A 20,613-nucleotide genomic window follows, 5' to 3' on the forward strand; every position below is an offset into this window, starting at 1 on the left:
AAAGTATCCATCCTCAGGAAAGTGAGAAAACATCTTCCGGTTCCGGTTTTGAGCGGCAAGAGGTCTCCTTCGGGGCTCCCTGCTGATGTTCTCAAAGTTAAGTTCCGGTTGTTATTTGTCCCGTTTTAACTGTTTAATTTTCTCACCTACATGTTAATGTGTGTTCCTAGTTCGGTTTTGTTTCAAAAATCGTGCTATTTTGTGAGTATTTATGTCGACGTTCTTACTTGGTGTTTGAGGCCTAGTCTTAGGCTTGAGGCCTACCGGTTCCACTCGGTGTTCGATCGTTTTTTTTTTTTGTTGTTGTTTGTTTTTTCTCCCCATTACCTTCAATTTCTATCCTCCCCATTACCTTCAATTTTCATCCTCCCCACTTTCCAAACATCCCCCATTCTCCCAACTAATCTCTTTCTTATCTCAAAAAAAAATATATATATATATATATATATATATATATATATATATATATACCCAACAACAACAACAACAACAACACGCTCACCTTCTCCCGATTCTGCTACTTCTTCTTCCTCTTAACTTCCTCCTCGTCTTCCTCGATTTCTTTTTTTTTTTACACTTCCATGACCTAATCTGTTGAACTCTCTCATACATTAATATTAACAACAAAAACGATCTCATAATGCTTCATCTTCCTCTCTCACACATGTGGTACTCTTTACTGTTTCACAATGCACTACTCTTCTGCTATTTTAACAGACTGCTCTCATTTCGACCTCTCCTTCATTCCTTGCCTAAAAATCCAACTATTACAGCGCTTCTTCTCTCCATGCTCTGAATTCGCCTTCATTGCATCCATCAAGAATTGTGTTAAATCGCATCTCTGACCTAAAACTTTTAAAAACCACAGTTTGCCATGGATGCTTGCTTTCCATCAACCATTCTTTTTTCCAACTTCAGTGCCAACTCACCCCCTCACCCCTCACTCTCACTCTCAAAGCAACCATCCCACTCTTCTCCCTCCAAGCCTCCCTCTCACCTCTTTCAAAAATTCCCCCTCACCTTTCTCCCACCTTTCATCCCCCTCACTCTTCCTTCTCTAAGTTGCCCCCCTCTCATCCAACAACCTGCCTCCCTCCACTGCCCTCTCACCTCCATCTCTTCACTCCACCTCCTCAAATCCTCAACTGCCATCTTCCTTGTCTCTTGTCCCCCCTCTCTCCCAGCACCACAGAGCCTTTTCTCCTCCTCATTCGGGCCCCTCCCCTCGCTATTCTGCAATACCCCACACTCCTTCAGCAACCCTCCTTACCTCCCCCTCGTCCCTCGTCCTACCCTCCCCCACCCCCTCCGCCTCCTGCACCCAAAGCCTCCTCCCCTACCTCTTCATTAAAAGTGTGGACCTCAAATATCCGGGGCCTTCGCTCAAACCTTTCAGATCTTTCCCTACAGGTTGCCACTGACAAACCAGACATTATCTGCCTAACAGAAACTTTCCTCTCCCAAGACGTGTCTGACTCCCAAGTATCTCTCCCTGGTTACTCCTTCTTACGGTATGACAGACCTGAGCCTCGTCCTGGTGGAGGTGTTGCTCTCTTCATCAAAGACTCTATTCCTCACTCTCCCTGCACTGCTCTCACTCCCCCACACCCTCAGGAATACCTCTGGCTTCGGCTTCCCCTCCACTCCCACCTCATGTTTATATGTGTACTGTACCGTCCACCGAACAGTGATGACTCCATCTACACCTCACTCTCCGAAAACATGGACCATCTTCTATCTTCTCATCCAAACTCTCTCTTCCTCTTATGTGGCGACTTCAATTGTCATCACGCCAGTTGGCTAGGTGTGGGTACCTCTCTCACCTGCCATGGGACATCAGCAAAAGCTTTCTGTGACTCATTGGGACTGACTCAATCGGTCAACTTCCCGACGCGGATCTCAACCAATGGTACTCCATCTCTTCTGGATCTGATTTTGACAAATTTCCCTGACAATATCTGCTGCTCTTCCTTCGCTCCAATTGGTTCTTCTGACCACGTCCTTGTTAAAGTGGACATCTCTCTGGCTGTTATCAGAGAACCACCTCACCGCCGTCGAGTCTGGCATTTCACTCAAGCCGACTGGCAGGGTCTCCGAGCAGCCATCAAACTTACAGACTGGTCTCCTATCACTACTTTCTCAAACATCAACTCATCCTGGGAATTCTTTCAAAGAAACTTGCTCTCCCTCATGCACAGATTTATCCCCTCTCGTGTTCAGTTGTCTTACCCTTCCTCCCGCCCTTGGTTTACTGAAGCTTGTGGCGAGGCAGTTGTCCTGAAACAACTTGCCTTTGCCTCATGGAAAGCAAACCCAACTGAGGGCAATCTCAGTTCTTTCCACAAAGCTCGGAACAAGTGTGTATCTACCCTCAGGAGAGCCAGAAAACAACATCTTTCTCATCTCAAGTCTGAACTCTCAAACCTCTCTCCCTCCTCAAAATCCTGGTGGCGTTTAATCAAATCTGTTTCTGGTGTATGTTCCCCCTCCATCCCCTCCCTTACCTCAAATGGCCGCACTGCTGATTCCACACGTGATAAAGCTGAATGTCTAAACTCGGTGTTTGCAGCTAAATCTTGTGTCCCAAACCCATCACTATCTCTACCCACTTTACCCAGTCGCACCCAACTGTCCCTGGACTCTGTATCCTTTTCTCCTGACAAGGTGGAGAGCTTGCTTTCAAACCTCGAGTCAGATTCTGCAACCGGTCCAGACGGCATCAGCCCACGTGTCCTCAAAGCCTGCTCTTCTGCTCTTGCTCACCCTCTCTCTGTTCTATTCACCCTCTCATTTTCCCAAGGTCATCTGCCATCTGCTTGGAAATCTGCTAACATCACTGCCCTGCATAAAAAGGTGCAAAAACAGATCCCTGTAACTACAGACCAATCAGCCTTCTCCCAATCATCAGCAAGGTTATGGAATCCATCATCGCTTCAGACATGAAATCCTTCCTCTTCTCCAATGGCTTGATTTCCAATCATCAATTTGGTTTCAGACCAGGTCACTCTACCCTGGATATGCTGCTACTGCTCTCCCATCAATGGATGGAGGTCCTCAATGCCAGACAGGAAATCCGAGCCGTATCCCTGGACATATCACGTGCTTTTGACACAGTCTGGCACCCTGCCCTACTCACCAAACTCTCTTCCCATGGTATTCAAGGCCATCTCCACTCATGGCTCGCAGACTTCCTCTCCTGTCGCAGTCAACGTGTGGCCCTAAATGGAGTTCTTTCATCCCCTCTTCCTGTGCAGGCTGGAGTTCCTCAAGGTAGCGTTCTGGGCCCTGTTCTTTTTCTGGTTTTCATCAATGATCTCTCGGACTCTCTGGAAAATCCTCTATTTCTCTTTGCCGATGACTCCACCCTCTGCCGTACCATCTGTCATCCCTCAGACCGGCAAGCAGCAGCTTCTTCGCTCACTGCAGATCTGGATAAAATCACAAACTGGTCCAACACGTGGAACATGTCTTTCAATCCACACAAATCTCACACTCTCACTATGTCTCTTCGAAAGGACCGTTTAGAAAACCCCCCCATCCACTTTCTCAACAATCCTCTGGAAGAAGTCTTTTCTTTCAAGCTTCTGGGTCTCACTATCTGCCATGACCTTTCCTGGGAAAGTCACAGTTCCAACCTTGCCTCAAAAGCCAGTCGCCGACTGGGAATCCTCCGTCGTGCAAAGTCCTTCCTCGGCCCTCTTGAGCTCCTGACTACTTACAAAGCTTTTGTCCGTAGCCTGATGGAGTACTGCTCTCCCCTCTGGGCTGGTGCTCCTGCCTCCCACCTTTCTCGGCTTCACGCTGTCGAAACCAGGGCTTTTAAGATCATTGGCATCTCCCGCAATGAAGCTGAGTCTTTGGGCCTCTCACTCAATCACCGCAGGTTGGTCGGTGGTCTTTCTGTCTTCTACCGACTCCTCTCCAGCCTTGCCCCCTGCTCTCTCTGCGATTTGTCCCAACCACATTTCCACAGGGCGCTCAAGGTCCGCCAACAACCCCTTCTGGTAAAACTACCAAAATCACGAATCACTGCTCATCTTCACTCTTTCATTCCTCTTTTTCCCGCCTTTGGAATAAACTTCCTCACTCTATTCTTTCCCATTCTTCCCTCCAGGCTTTCAAAACAGCTGTTCACCACCACCTCTTATCATCCCCCATCCAAATCCTCGATCTTTTCTACCCCCGATAATCCACCCAAGCCCACTTCCTTCAATTCTCCTGCTTTCCTTCCTGAAAGTCCCTGTAATGTCCATCTTCTCTTCGCCATGTTCCCCGTCCCATCCCCATCCCTCTCCCTTCCACAGTTCACCTAATGTGTCTGTTCCCCACTGTTTTGTCCCTTCCACTCCCGCCCCTCTTGTCTCATGCCTCCTTGCTGTGAGTTGTGTGTTAGCTCTCATACGAGCCTCGACCAAGGTATACAAAAAAAAAAAAAAAAAAAAAAAAAAAAACATCTTGCGAGCTTCAAGGCCGTTCAAAGTCCGGGTGGTGGCACATTAAGTCTGTCTCTGGTGTGTGTGCGCTCCTCCACAATCTCTTCCAGTCGTTTAAATACAAAGCCGATTCTGCTCAAGAAAAATTGGAATGTTTCATCCAAGTGGTGCGTCCAAAGCTCATGTGCCCAACCAATCAATCTCTGTCCAAACCTTAGACCCTTGAATCAACTGCCTCTTAGAATATGCAACTTATTCACCCACCTCAGGAACCTTACACTTGGGACAGGATTTTAAAGCAGGAAAATCTCACATTTTCACCATGTTTCACTGGAAGGATCATCAAGCACACAAACTATTTGCACAATCAACCGCTGAAAGAAATTCATTCTCTTGAGCTTCTGTGCCTTACAATCAGTTATGCATCTGTCTATCTATCTCTAACTTTTAGGTGGAAAGCACCCACCGAAAAAGCCAGTCGAAGACTGAGCACCTCCATTGTGCCAGAAACCTTGCGCACAGTTAATTTCTCATGAGTTATGTAGTGAACCTATTTTGAGGAAGTTATTTTGCCAGTTTGGTCCATCCAGCTTCACCGCTCCAGGATTGGCACTTGGGAACAAATTGCCATTGAAAAAGCAAGCACCTATGATAAGTCACATCCAGTAACATTCATTAAAAAACGTCCCAAAAAAAAACAAAAAAAAAAAAACTTCTGGCCATACAACAAAATTCACAAGATAACCATATGGAACAGCTCTCAATGCTTCATTTCAACCGAAGAGTCACCGATTTATTTGGAAAAAATATTCAATATGGCTGATGTCGACAATCATGGGCTGCATTGAAAGGGCAGCAAGCTTTGAAGCTAATAGAGTCAATGAATGAGCAGTCCGGGCTCTATCTTGGTACACCCAGCGGAAACATTTATCCATTGCCATCCTCCATAATAGCTTGATCTCCGATCTCCTTTTCATTTTACCACGTAAAATTTTGTGCTCATACGTCCATCGTCATCACATGTTTATGGAAGCTCCAAGTTGACCATCATCAAATATAACATGCAGTTAAAGCAATACACATAAATGGATGTGCAGTTCAATTTCCATAATACTTTATGGAAGAAGAAATAGCTCAAGATTAAAAAAGCCGGAGCCTATTCAAATTGGCGGTATTAGAATTGGTGGGGGTGGTCTACGTAGGACCCCATTTAAAATGACGGTTATGCCACATTTGCACCTGGAATTGCAATATAAAAGTGGGAAAACAAGTTTCAGGAAAAAGCTAAATCCTTGCCTTTTGACATCTCGCAAATCAAATATTCCAAAACAAAAGAGCACGTTGTGAAAACAATCAATTGAATAACATCAATGTTATCAACAACTATTTAAAATAATCTTCATTCAGAATTAAAATGTAGTCGAAATACAATGGCATAAATTGTACCTTGTTATCGGCGTCCTTGCCTTTGGACCTATTATCGCGAGCAGCAGCAGCTTTCAGACGCTCTCCTTTTGCTTGGGGAGAGGGCCGTGCAGCAGGCCTGGGGAACCCATCACGTCGCTGACCCTTGGCTTCACGGCGGCCTGCATTACGTACATCTCCAACCGCAGCACGAATTGCACTTGGAGATTGCCTATGCAGGAAAGCAGCACAAGAAAATAGCAAAAGCATGACTCTTCAAAAGATGCATAATGTAATCAGGTTACAAGGAAAGAGTCCATTGCATCATATTTGTTCATCAACACATGTGAAACAAACATCTCATTATGGGGCCATGTAATTACTACTACACATGAGGTCAAGGTGGGGAGGGAAGGGGAGGGGGGGATGTAGTGTGTGAAGTCTACCATACATTATTTGTGTGCATAACAAATATGATCCCGATGCGCTGAGAGCACATATACAAACTGTGCACCTGCTTTCAGGTGGTGTGGGTGCAGGCCAGACATCTGGATCTCGTGTGGGCTCTTCCTGCTCCTGGCCTGGGGCAGGAAAATTGTCAATCTTAAAGTTTGAGGTTGTCTTTATAATGTCCTTTACGTGCTTGCATTCTTGACAAAGCTCCACACGTAGCTGTACATACAAGGAGAAGGGGAGAAGGGGAGAAAGAGAGAGTGAGAGAGAAAGAGAAAGAGAAAGAGAGTGAGAGTGAGAATTGAAAAACAAATTGCAACTTCACCCAATTCAAACAACATCCTTATTCTCAATCACAATGTACCTCATCTCACTCGAGGAACAATCAGGCTATGGTTTTGTAGCAACCATATTTGATCAAATGTGGACAACTCACCTGAAATTGCTTGAGGACCAACTTGTCAAGAATTATTTTTGAGTGAGCACTACATTATAAAAGAGTAAAGTGAAAATCAAATGAGGTACAAAACCTCTCAAAGGAACTCAGTAATTTCCCAAAAATAAATGAATGCAGTGGATGCAATATACGACAATTGCTAAAGTTTTGGTGTTACATGACGTCATCATGGTGTGCAAGAGAATATCAAGCTTGGATGCAACTTTGTGAAAGAAGGGGAATATGAAAGAAAAAACAAATACTGCTGAGCAAAGTGTTTTGGGGATGTTATGCAATCACCTCATTTGTGTGGCCTTTGTGTGCCCATTTTGAAAATAATGAAATACCAGTTATCATTTTAAATTGAAAAAGAAACCTCTTGAACATGTTGGGAGCCATCAAGGAACACCCTCCAAAGTATACACCATAACTGTGATGGGCAGTTCAATCAATTTCTGTTTTTTGTATTTCGAGTCAACACTCTTGGAGGAACGAGAACATCGAACAGATCAGAACACAACAGGACAAAACTAGAAGGGCACTCGATAGACCGCATACCTCCGCCACGTAATGGCTGATCCACGAGAACATATCGGGCCCAATCAATACATTTTTGAAACATCGTTCTATGTATCATTTTTGCCCCAATTTGTCAATGGTGAAGAATACTTCAATAATTAAATAATTCTCGCATCCAGATCAGGATTTGGATCTTCACAAAAATCAAATAAATTCGTCTTTGCCACACACCCAACATGTCCACCAAGTTTCGGCCGAATCCGTCCTCAACTTTTGGAGATATCGTGCTATATATCGTTTTAGACCTATTTCTCAATGGTGAAGAATCATTTGAGATATCCTGTTCACAGACAAACAGATAGGGGTGAAAACTTTACTTCTGGCCACCTTCAGTAGCGGAGGTAGTAATGCAAGTGGTAGTGCAAGGGGGGGAGGCAGGAAAGGACACATAGGGTGAACAGGATGGATACAGAGGGAAACTCTCAAGAAGAAAAAAAACTGCAAATGTTGAAGGAGGAGAGCTTGTGGGTGTAGGTCGGGGAGGTTAACAAGGGTAGAAAAGATCATGGTTTTGGATTGGGGATGATCTGAGATGGTGGTGAACAGCTGTCTTGAAGACCTGGAGGGAAGAATGACATTGAAAAGAATGTGGAAGTTGCTTCAACAGGCAGGGGAAAAAAAAAAAGGTACAAATGAGTGGAGATAAGCAGTGGTCCTGGATTTTGGGAGTTTCACCAGAAGGGGGTTGATTGTGGACTATGGTGCTCTGCAGAAACCTGGGCAGGACAAAGCACAGAAAGAGCAGAGGGTGCAACACCAGGAAGGAGGCGGAAAAAGACAAAGAGACCACCAACGTGTCTGCGATGGCAAAGTGATAGGCCCAACGCCTCAGCTTCAATCGTGGGAGTTTCTCATAATGTTAAAGGAGTTGCATTCCACGGAGTCAAGCAGAGCAAGGTGTGAGGCACAGGAGTCAGCCCAAAACAAGGAGAAGTATTCCATCAAGCCACAGATGAAGCCATTGTATGTAGATAGAAGTTAAAGTATGCCAAGGAAGGACTTTGACCGACGGAGGATGCCAAGTCAGCGACTGGATTTGAAGGCCAACTTTGAAATATGGTTTGTCCAAGAAAGATCATGGCTGATAGTGTGACCCAGGAGTTTGAGTGACTGAATTTCCTCAACAGGATTGTCAAGAAAGTAGATAGGGTTTGTCAGACAGTCCTTTCGGAGAGAGATAATGAGAGAGTGAGGTTTGTCAGGATTGAAAAACATATTCCAAGTGATTGACAAGCTTATGATTTTGTCAAGGTCAGAAGAAAGTGAAGAGGCTGCAGCCTGCCTGTCTGAAGGATGAGGGATGTCATAGCAGTGTAGTCATCAGTAAATAGAACCAGAGTTTGTGTCAAAGCCACCCAATGCTCGCCTGTTTATACATTTATCGTTTTTAAAAGACGAGTCCAATAATTAATATTTTTCATGAAGCATTGCAGTGAAGTATAATTATAAAGCAATATATGTATTTGTATATTGTAATCAGTAACAAGAGCGCAAGTGAGCACAATATATGCCCTAACAAGAAGGTATATACAGAATTGTGCAACTACATGGAAAACAGCATCCTGGTTGCCATGGCAACCACTTTAGATGACGAACGTATGTCATGACACACCATCTCCACAGTCTGTACCTATGTACCAAATATGAAACGTGAAAGTTGAAAACTTTGGGAGTTAGAGTGCGGACCGGAACGGACGGACGGACAGACAGACAGACAGACAGACAGACAGACAGACAGACAGACAGACAGACAGAGACAGACAGACAGAGACAGACAGACAGACAGACAGACAGACAGACAGACAGACAGACAGACAGACAGACAGACAGACAGACGGACGGAATCGCATAATACGCCCCGATATATATATATATATATATATATATATATATATATATATATATATATATATATATATATATATATATATATATATATATATATATATATATATATATATATATACATATATATATATATATATATATATATATATATATATATATATATATATATATATCGGGGCATATGATCACTCGGGAGAGTGCAAAACCTCCGCCGCCAATACTGCTGGGTCACTCAAGTGAACCTTATATCTTATTCCTTAAATATGTCAACAGTTTGTTGACATATTTAATGTACCTAATTCATTAAATATGTCAACAGTCAACAGTTTCTCTAACAATTTTTTTGGGGGGGTTGGAAATCACTTAAAACATTTAGAAATGCAAAAAAAAAAATTTTTTCTCTAACAAATTTTTTTTTTGGGGGGGGGGGGACCAAGTCCAAAATCTAATGGCATGATCCTTGGACCATACCTAACCCCCCCCTCCAAGTTTCGTCGAAATCCGTCGAGGAGTTTTTCCGTAATACAAAAAATTTAACATTTTCACGCTCACGCTCACGCCGGGGGTATCGCTATAGCTCTCTGTTCTTCGAACAGGCGAGCTAAAAAGGGGATTTTCCAGAGGTCAGAGAGATCATTGATGAAGATCAGGAAGGACTGGACCCAGAACATTGCCTTGGGGCACTCCAGCCTGCCACATTTTGGCGACGAGAAGAGAGGAAGTCGGTAAATCATGTGTGGAGGTGGCATTACATTCCACAGGCAGAGAGTTTGGAGAGCAAGGCAGGATACAAGATGATATCAAACCATGAGATATGTCCAGAGACACGGCTCTGATATCACGTCTGACATTGAGGGCATCCATCCATTGTTGGGTGAGTAGGAGCAGCATGTCCAAGGTGGAGTGACCTCATCTGAATCCAAATTGGTGATATGAGATGAGGTTGTTGGAGTAAAGGAAGGATTTCATATCATTGGTGATGATGGATTCCATGACCTTGCTGATGACTGGAAGTAATCTGATAGGCCTGTAGTCAAGGGAATCTGTTTTTGCACCTTTTTATTGTAATGCAGTGATGTTGGCTGATTCCCAAGTAGAAGGAAGATGTCCTATTCAGTTGCAGAATCAGAGTTGAGGATTTCCTGAAACTTCTCCACCTTCTCAGGTACAAAAGACACAGAGTCCAGGAGCAGTTGGGTATGCCTGAGTCAGGTGAGCACAGAGAGCAAAGGGGTTACAGAAACAACATTTGGAAACAAACAGAATTGAAGCATTCAGCCTTTTCACAAGCAGATTCAGCTGTGGTGCCATTTGAATAGGGAGGAGGGATGGAAGGGAAGCATACACCAGAGACAGACTTAACAAGGTGCCATTGGGTTTTAGAGGAGGGAAATAAGTTTGATAGTTCAAACTTGAGGTTGGACAGATGTTTTCTGGCTCTTCTGCGAGTGGAGATACACTTGTGGGCTTTTTGGAATATACTGAGATTGCTTTCAGTCAGATTTGCCTTTTGGGAAGAGAAAGCAAGTTGTTTCAGAGCAACTGCCTCACCACAACATTAAGTGTACCGGGGCAGGAAGAAGGGTAGGATAACTGAAGACAGCTGGGATGAATCAGTGCATGAGAGAGAGCAGGTTTCTGTCGAAGAATTCCCAGCCTGAGTTAACATCAGGAGCAGGAGATATGGGAGAACAGTCTTGAAGAGAGATGGCTGCTTGCAGTCCCTGCCAATCTGCCTGAGTGAAATGGCAGACTCGCCGGCATTGAGGCAACTGAGAATAGAGATGTTGGCTCTCACAAGCATATGATTAGATGCACAAATTGGAGCAAAGGAAGAGCAGGAGATATTTTTGGGAAAGTTTGTGATCATCAAGTCCAGAAGGGAGGATTTGCTATTGGGAGAAATCTGGGTTGGAAGGTTCACAGATCGAGTCAGTCCCATGGAGTCACAAAAGTCCTTCGTCGAAGTGCCATGGCTGGTGTGAGAGGTACCAACAACCAGCCAAGTTGCATGGTGGCAAGTTAAATCACCACAAATGAGGAAGAGAGAGTTGGGATGAGTGGTTAAAAGTTGGTCCATGTTGTCTGAGAGAGATGTAGATGGAGTCGTCACTGTTTGGAGGACGGTACAACACACAGAAGAACAAGAGGTGGGAGCATAGGGGACGTCACAGCCAAATGTATACCTTTGGTTTGGGAGGTGTCAGATCAGTGCACGGACAGTAAGAAATTGAGTTATTGATGTAATGAACAACTCTGCCACCAGAGCAGGGTTCAAGCCCATGAAATCAGAGGAGACAATAGCCAGGGAGAGACACAAAAGAGGCAGGGAAGAAAAAGAAGAATATATAGTGATAAAGAACAGCACGTGGTATGCTGATGCCAGAAAAATAGGGAAAGTAAAGCATTTTAATAGTTTTCAAAAGCTTTCAAAGGCAAAAGAAAGAAGCAGTTTGTCAATGAAGATATTGAGAAAATTATAGAGGAAAAGGAGAGATGTACAGGAAGTGCAAATAGAAGGCAGAATAAGATAGTGTTTTGGAGTGAAAGTTTTTGAGGTTTTAAAATTATTTTTTTTTGAAGTGAGGGGGAACAGGATAACTGAAAAAGCAAAAAGGACAAAATTTTGGAAGGAAATTAAGGAGAGAGAAACGAAACAACAAAACTAATTTTTGCAGGTTCAGATTTCAGTCCCATGGAATCACAAAAATAAAAGTGGAGTGTCCAGTGTGGCACAGGTAAATGATATGATGCTGCTCGCTCGGGCCGGCCTCACACAGCCGACACACCAGAAATGGTTGCAGGAATTGAGCGCGTGCCAAGGGAAAACCATCACATTACGCTGGATGAAGTGGTCTCCCAATTGAACATTAGCCACGGTTCAGCACACCATATCATTCACAATGTGCTGGGTTCCGCAAAGTGTCTGCAAGGTGGGTGCCTTGACAACTCACACCAGAACTGAAAGAACTCCACTTTTAAACTTCCTGTCCCAGTCATACACCTGCTGCAGTGATAAGCATGCATCACCATGTTGCATTTTCATTCTGCAATGGATTTCACTGGGATTCACACCCTCACTTCCAAAGAAAGGGATGACAGATCCGTTTGCACACCTCACTCACTTCCTCACTTCCTTCCACCTTCATCCGAATCACTCGCACAAGGCTCAAAATGATATGGCTCCACAATTCCCCCGAAAGCGTTTCCATCACTAATTTTGTGTCCAATAGTTTCTTCAAAATCTCACTGATCACTTTCCACATTCTGAGAACCATCAGAGTTGGTAATTAAAGTGGAATCAGTATCTGAATCCACGCTCAACCTGCACTATTCCTCCACGTGAAGCTGTCGTTCGGATGAAAAAGGCTTCAGGGTGTGATGTTACTGGAGAAATCAAAAATCAACAATCTAGGGATTTTTTTGGACACTTTGAGATTGGGGGAAAAAAAATCCCTTCAAATTAGACTGTGATTAATGATTTTCAATTTTTTTTCAGAAAAAAACTAGAAGGGCACTTCTACATCGCAACACCACCAGATATGCCTCCACCGACATTATTGCATCATTACACATACTGTTACAGATCTGGAAACCATTTGTATTCAACATACAGGTCCCAAAAGTCAGTTATTCCGTTAAGTACGTGTGAGATAGGTCCCTTTCCTTTTTGTCTCGTGGGAGACTCGAAAACGTGCGTTGTGAAAAAAATCTTTTGTTAGGTTATTACATCAGCCATCTACCATCCCATCTGCGCGACCCAACCAGCCCATCACGCTCCATCCCCACAGACAAACTCCTCTGGTACGACCATTTTCTCAGGGCAGATCCTGTTACTCTCTGCACGAGAGAAGCCACGAGAAATATTCGGGGCTACCGAGCAGGGGCCACGGCTCCTCCTCGGAATGGTGCGGTCGTAGGCCAATGAAGGACGGACAGCGAGGTGATTCTTGCCAAGGCCCCACCCCGTGTGGGAGGAGATATAGCCCCTGTGCAGTGCCAGAAGAGTGGTGGAAAAACGGGAGTGGTGTGGACGGAATTTCGTGTGTCGTGGTCAGTGTCGTTGGCGATGGCACGAAGAGTTCAGTGCAAGAGAGTTCAGTGCAAGAGGAGTTCTGTGGACGAAGGGTTTTTGCTGTCACGAGGGTTGAGCAGAGGGCCATCGAGGCGGCGAACGTGTCTCTGCTGGCCCTTTACAAGGAAGGACAGAGCGACCCTGACTATTCACCACCTGAACTCCGCCATGAGCCTCGAGTCCCCCACGTGCGACTGGGGATCGGACCAATGACCTTTGTCAGGTGCCGCATCGCGGAGCATGCCTTCCCTCCGACGACCAGGTACAAGCCAAACTCTGACCCCCAGCTCGTCTCACTCATCGGCTGGAGGGTTGAATAAAGCACCTTGGGGTTTCTTTTCATTTATGTGCGTGTCTGAGTGTGTTGGGCCCGTCTTGTAAGTAGAACTGCATTAGTGGTTTTTTTTTTGCCCATTCATTGTAAATACTTACATTGAATATTCGCTTTATGTCTCGCTTCTCTTGTCTTTCATTTGCTGTTAATAAATTTATGAGAAATGTTCCCAGTCCATTTCTGTCCCTCCATATATTGGTCCAGCATGGTTCGTATCCGAGTTTAGACGGGGTTTCATCCCCGGTAATCGGTACATCGTAGCCAGAACGTCCTGGGCAGGCCCGCTCGACTGCATCCGAGCCGGAGTTGGTAGGTGGAAGTTGATACTCTACCGTAACTGGTAGAGTGATCCGGTTCGGCCAGACGTTCCGAGGGCGTGAATCCCCAGGAGCCAAGACTGCGTGGTGACTGAGGTATATTGGATCTGGACAATTAACCCTACGCCACACGGTCGAGATATTGGCGTTTCACGGTCGATTAATCGACCCGCCGGCTTCGGAGTTATCCGGAGCGACAGCCTATAAATTCCGGGGAGTTTGGTGGGAGACAACGTAAACTTCCCCACCCAACGGTCGTTCTCGCCACCGACCCCCCCGGCCCACAATAATACTTTTACCGAGTTTGATTTAAATGCCTGAAACCAGATTCAACATATTACATAATTCTGCCTGCCAGACCATGTGCCCAATCAGGTTTAAATTTAAAACATATATTCTCCATGACTACTCGATCATAACTGATGCTTCATGTCTATTGATGAAGCGGTTCAAAAGAAATAATTATTTTAAAGATTTTTGTTCAATCCAATATGACTGCCATACCATGTGACCATTAATTATTTGTGAACACCCTGGTACCCCCAAAGCTTGGGGAGCATGTGGATGAAGTTTCCCCTCAATCTGTCGAGCCATTCTGGAGAAGAAGATTTTTAAAGTTTTATTGAAAAGACAAAAACATAGCTGCCAAACCATGGGAACTACATCATAGGTGCAGAACTTTTTGTTTCTCATGGATAGGCGGTCATACCTGGAAAGTTTCGCCTCTATCTGTTTAGACGTTTTAAAGAAGATTTTTGAAGGTTTTTATGTTAAAAACAATATGGCTGCCGAACTACATGACTGTTGATGTTATCATTCTCCCCCCCCCCACCCCCAACCCCCATACAATTTAGCCCGAGATGAGCCTCAAAAATGTTAATACTGATCAGATAAAGCGTTCGACATATGCAATTATGAAGTCATAATGAAGCCAATGATGACATCAAAAAACAAACAAACAAAAACACTTGTTTCCCATAAGAAGTAGTTCACACATGCCAAGTTTCAATTTTTTCCATGGAGGGTTTCGGAAATACAGAGGTCAAAAGTTTTTCCTTTTTTTCCAACATGGCTGCCACAATGTGACCTCTGACATAATTATCATTCAAACATTCTGCATGAGTAGTCACATCTTTGGTGATAAAATTTGTGGCAATCAGGTAAGCATTTGCAGAGAAAACAGGGAAAATTAGCATGGACGGACGTATGGACGTACGGAAAACCTGAAAACATAATGCCACCAGCGACTTCATCAGTGGAGGAATAAATCTTTTCTGTGTTTGGGTTCCCCTTTAACGATCTCTCTCCTTTGGATTTCAAGGGTACTTGCATACATTTCAGATGCCACCACCATTTTGGCAATCGTGACCAAATCATAATGATGCACACAAAGATTACCTGAAGAAAGGCAAAAAAAAAACGAGACAAATTAACAAAAACGATTGGTACATTTGTACCAATGAAGAGTGACTATCATAAATTTTAACAAGAGCTCAAGTGAGCACAATATACGCCCGAACAAGAAGGTATATACAGAATTGTGCGACTACAAGGAAAACAGCATCCTGGTTGCCATGGCAACCACTTTAGATGACGAATGTATGTCACGACACACCGTCTCCATAGTCTGTACCTATGCACCAAATATGAAACGTGAAAGTTGAAAACTTTGGGAGTTAGAGTGCGGACAGGAACAGATGGACAGACAGACAGAGACAGACGGACGGACGACCGGTATCACATAATACATAAATATATATATATATATATATATATATATATATATATATATATATATATATATATATATATATATATATTGTTGCGAATTCGCGACCGCCGGCGTGCGAGCGGCCACGGAACTCGAATCGCGGCACGTCGCCCACCGGACGGACAATTCCGTCGTGACCCTCTCGGACTAACGCCGGGAACTAGTCACGGGTGGGCCTTTCGGCCTCACCACGATCGTGCCAATCGCCCCCCCCCCCCCGCGTGGGATAGGGTTGTTCGCCAAATTCGACCTACCTAAGTACCCACACGGAGGGTAGACCGGGCGATCGCACCTCGCCGCAGGTCGACTTCGGACACGGGCCACTTTAAGCGACCCGTTCCGTACTATCGGGATAACAAGCGGTGTTATCGTCAACCTCGACGGTTCCGATTAATTATTGGGTGTATTTAGCCCACGACCAACCCTTTACGTGAAGTAAGATGGAGATTCAATTAAAGAAAAGACGAAGCGAAACGGGAAAAACAGTTCAACATGAGGCACATTTATTCCGCGGCAAACGGAAAGCACACATATACAATTACAACAATTATGCACCAAAAGCAAATGTAAAAGAAACACAACAATTATGCACCAAAAGCAAATGCAACAAAAGAAACACAATGCAGATCTACTACCGACTACGCGAGCACACGGCAACACTTACACAGTTTTACTTTACAGACGGCGCCGCCAACACATATACTCAAAATCAAAAGAAAAGGGCCACTCTCAACTACAAGGGGGCAGACGTCGTCTGTGGCGAGACCGCGTCGAGCCTACCCGTCTTGTGATGAGCCGCAAAATGGCGGCGGCGCCCCGACTCCGCGCTCCTCCGTGGGCCTCGCTGGCACTGCCTGGAATGGGGTGGGAACGGGGCCCCCCCTTTTCGCACTATCTCAGCGCGGGGGGGAAACAGGGGGGGTTGTTGATGCTCTGGGGAAAGAGGATAGCTGGCTTGCTTGGGTCCCGCGACGAGCGACTCCACTGCACCCTTGACCGCGTTCCCGGCTTCTCCTCTCTGCAGCTCCCCGACAGACTCCGAACCCCGACAGACCGACTCTGCTCCAGACCCGTCTTGGCTGCTGCTGCCACACTTCGCCGCCGCCACAAATCGCCCGAGCCCGAAACAGAAACTTTCTCCAACTCGAGCCCGAAACAGAAACTCTTACTCTCTCGAGCCCGAAACAGAAACTCTTCTCTCACTCGAGCCCGAAACAGAAACTCTTCTCTGCTGAATTCGCCGCCGCCACAACTCTCCAACTCGAGCCCGAAACAGAAACTCTTCCCAACTCGAGCCCGAAACAGAACCTCTTAACTGACTCAATTCGCCCCATGCTCGGCGCTTTATAGTGCGACAGGAGAAACCATATGCAGATTTTCGGATCAGGACCGGCTCGGGGGCGGAGCCACGCTCGCCCATTGGACGGAGGAAAAGTGGGCGTGAATCATTCCTGATCCTCGAATTTGCATACACCGATTCTACTCCGACGCGCCTGGAGGCGGGGCCAAATCGCCCCGCTCTTAATGATTGGACGGATCAGAAGTGGGCGTGAATCATTCCTGATCCGACTTCCCCTCGGAAAGGCCGCTCTTTGTACCCGCGGCTCAGCGCGCGCCCTGTACGAGGCCAGGACAGCCCGACGCTCGGCGTTCACAAGCGGCGCGGGAATGGCCGCAGAAGGAGAGGTGAAGGCGGTGGAGGGTCTAAAGTGGCGGTCCCTGGCCACGGTGACGCTTGGAATGGCGGTGATGCGATGATTGCGAGAGCGAGTTGTGACGGTAAAGGTCGTGGCTGTTGGCGTTGTTGTTGTTGTGAAGCGGCGTTGCGGTTGGTGGTTGTTGTGTGATGGCGGTTGAGACGTGGTTGGTTCAAAATAAAGATAGAACAGAAAAACAGCTATCTTGAAGGGTCGCAGCCCGAATTAATCACATTTATTCCCTCTAAACAACGGGTTTGGGGCTAACTACACATATACTTACAGAGATATCTCACCTACGGGACCTGAATGGTGGTTTGCGAATTTCCTCAACCACAATTATATATATATATATATATATATATATATATATATATATATATATATATATATATATATATATATATATATATATATATATATATATATATCGGGCATATACAAATGATCCAAAACATGCCTTCAGATTGCTGCAATCTTAGTTCCGGGGTATTGAACACTCAATCATCCACGAGCGGTCGCCTCAGTTTGATTCGAGAGATCAACGCAATGCATTCCCGAGATGAACAATTTAAGCATTCAACAGACACACCAAAAAGGCGCTACTAATCGCGAATTTCAAACACAGGAGGTCAAAGCTATAAAGGAACGGTAGAACAAAGGGGAGTAACAATGGGCCAAAAATTAAAAAGTACTTATTTTGCTATATTTAGCTGCTCATTGTTCATGCTCTATATCATTTTGTGACATATAAAAGTAATAAATATGAAATTTGTTATAATTTAAGAGGCTTCCAAAAGAGTAAACCAACCTCATTCATGCACTTCCAGCTTGCTGGCTCACGCAGGCTCGCTGTGTAGGTGGAAATCTGCTGCACGACACCCTGGTAATAGACGAGCGCCGTGTCGTAAACCCCCAGTAGGGCAAATTCACGCGCCAGTTTCACGTTCTCATCTATTTCAGCCAGACTCATTGCCGCAGCACCGAGCGACCCTGATCACAAGACACAGGGAGAGGTTTGGCCAATTCTCATTCACAAAGGCACTAATGAACCGGTTCTGTCACGTCTCAATGTTCAAAGGAACAAGTGCAAGGGCGTGAATACAACAGCAGGGAACCTGCGTTCGGGATGAAGGCGAATGATACCTCCCCATCGCTGTGACGCCAAACAAAACAACTTTTTGTTCTGTACATTATAAATACGTGGGTGAATTGGTAAACGATGCATCTCCAAAGATAGATTTAAAGACATTTTTTTTTGCAAAAATGTTGCATTTTCGAGGTTACACAAAGCCTCAAAGAGATGACTGAGCAGATGATACATCCAATAGGAACACTACACTGTAAGGGTACGGCATTCTCACCCATTCTCAATTTACAACACACTCCTTGCACCTGTGTAATATGTAGATAAAAATGTGATAATGTGCATGCAAATGCAAACCCTAGTGGTAATTAATCAACCAGATTGGAAGAAAATAGGATTAGAGCAACAGCAGCGATTGCAATTTTAGGACTCATTCAAAATGGGGAAACACCGTTGCAGGTCCTACCAATGTTGGTCCTGCAATACTAGTCAGATAAGAACAAAATAATGAAATAGGCATTGTCTTAGTCTTAAAAAGTAGCAGAGTGTCTAAAAGCTGCCTTCATTCTTTTTCTTTTTGTAAAAACTTAAAAAAAAAAGAAAAACAACTGGATCATCTTGTGGACAAGCCAAAAGGACAGCAGGTTTTCCATGAGGTTGCAAACAGGACATAGAAAATTGTCCATTTAAGTGTACGAGCTGACAGCCCAACGGATATATTGCAATGGTTTTACTCAGTCCATGGTCCTAAAGGACACCATACGAGGCAAATTGCCAGGGACACATTCAGTCTTCACAGGTGACTTGATGCACGCCATCTCTGCAAAAGAACCCCCCAAAACAGACTACATCTACTTCATTCGAAACGAACTGCCAAAATATGGTCAACGAAACAATTCCCCCATTTTAACATTTTTTCCTCAATAGGCATGCACTTCAATAAAGGCCCGGTCACACCTTGACGTTTTAGCCAGCGATGGCAACGTGTTAAAATTTATGTAAAACGCTGGCTTACGTTGAACTTTTGATGTTTTTTTTTAAAGATTCGGACGTATTCATAGCGACTTGGTCTTATGTGTAACGCATTGGTAACTACACAGAACGTTTTGTTGTGTTATAAATAACTTATACCAACGAATGCTGAACCTGTTGTCGGCCTACACAACCGATGCCCAACGATAGTCTAACTCAGGCATAGCGCGTTGCACGCATCGCCGACGATGTCGTGACGTAGCCTATTAAAAGGCTGACGCAAAACGATTCGAATCATAACTGCCGTAGAAATGGAAGTGACAACATCGCGGTCACACCTTGGCGATCTTGCCAGCGTATGCCGACCTAAGAAAAAGTGTGTCTAAAACGTTGGGGGCACTTCGAATACGGTATGGGTAAGTTTGGTATACGTGAGTACAACGCTAAATACGCTATCATAAGTCGTAGTAAGTAGAGTACGTCAAGAAATTTTGAACATGTTCAAAATTTTACGACGTACTCGGCGTATGACACACGTTCCGCATGCGATGGGGATAAGTTTTACACACGATATGTGGACGCTTACACACGTCCACAAAGGCTACTTATAAGCTACTCATAAGTCGAAACACGTCGCGGTAATGTCTTTTTTACGCGAAACTTATTTCTAACTTATGTTTGACGTGCTTTGAACCAATTCTTTACGTAGTCCCAACACACATCGACGTATGTAGACGTATTCCAATGACGTCTTCCGGTCGACAAAAAAAAAAAAAATGAATGTGTTTCTCGCTTACAACTGCCATATAAAGACGTGTTCCCAGCGGTTTTGGGAATTGGTATATAAAAATGGTGTTCATAAAAGGGGAACCCAACAGTGTTTTCGAGTTCCTTTTTGAGTTGATGTCCATGTCAGCAGTAACAGTATCAGTATCAGTATCAGTGTTAGTATGAGTATTAGTAGTAGTTTGTTCATGTTGGCAGTAGTAGGTGGGTGTGAGGGGGAGGGTGTGGGTTATGATGGATCGTCCTTGCGTCCGCGTGTCCACGGGTAGGTTCATAGGCTGCCACTCAACGATTTAAATGGCTGCATCTCCACTATTGAAAGTAGACGCTTGCGCTCAACAATTGGATTTTTTTACACTCAACGACTTTTAAATGGTACCACTCAGCTAGTTTCATTGTTTACAATGAACGATTTAAATTG

The 20,613-nt window shown here is 44.7% G+C and overlaps 1 protein-coding gene across 1 annotated transcript in view; it reads right to left on the reverse strand.

Annotated features, from left to right (window-relative positions):
• The window catches only part of LOC147034451 (katanin p60 ATPase-containing subunit A-like 1), a 68,163-nt gene that overhangs the window by 34,502 nt on the left and 13,048 nt on the right, over positions 1-20,613 (reverse strand). Inside the window, exons 2-4 of the mRNA XM_085883579.1 lie at positions 18,159-18,340; positions 6,352-6,509; positions 5,880-6,069 (exon numbers count right to left, since the gene is read on the reverse strand). Of these exons, the coding sequence (XP_085739705.1) occupies positions 5,880-6,069; positions 6,352-6,509; positions 18,159-18,320 (510 nt within the window). The 5' untranslated portion in view covers positions 18,321-18,340. The remainder of the gene's footprint in view (positions 1-5,879; positions 6,070-6,351; positions 6,510-18,158; positions 18,341-20,613) is intronic.

The sequence above is a fragment of the Eptatretus burgeri genome, chromosome 1 (genome assembly GCF_056783735.1).
Source record: "Eptatretus burgeri isolate ZD-2024b chromosome 1, Ebu_testis_v1, whole genome shotgun sequence".
In the NCBI taxonomy this organism is placed as follows: domain Eukaryota; kingdom Metazoa; phylum Chordata; class Myxini; order Myxiniformes; family Myxinidae; genus Eptatretus; species Eptatretus burgeri.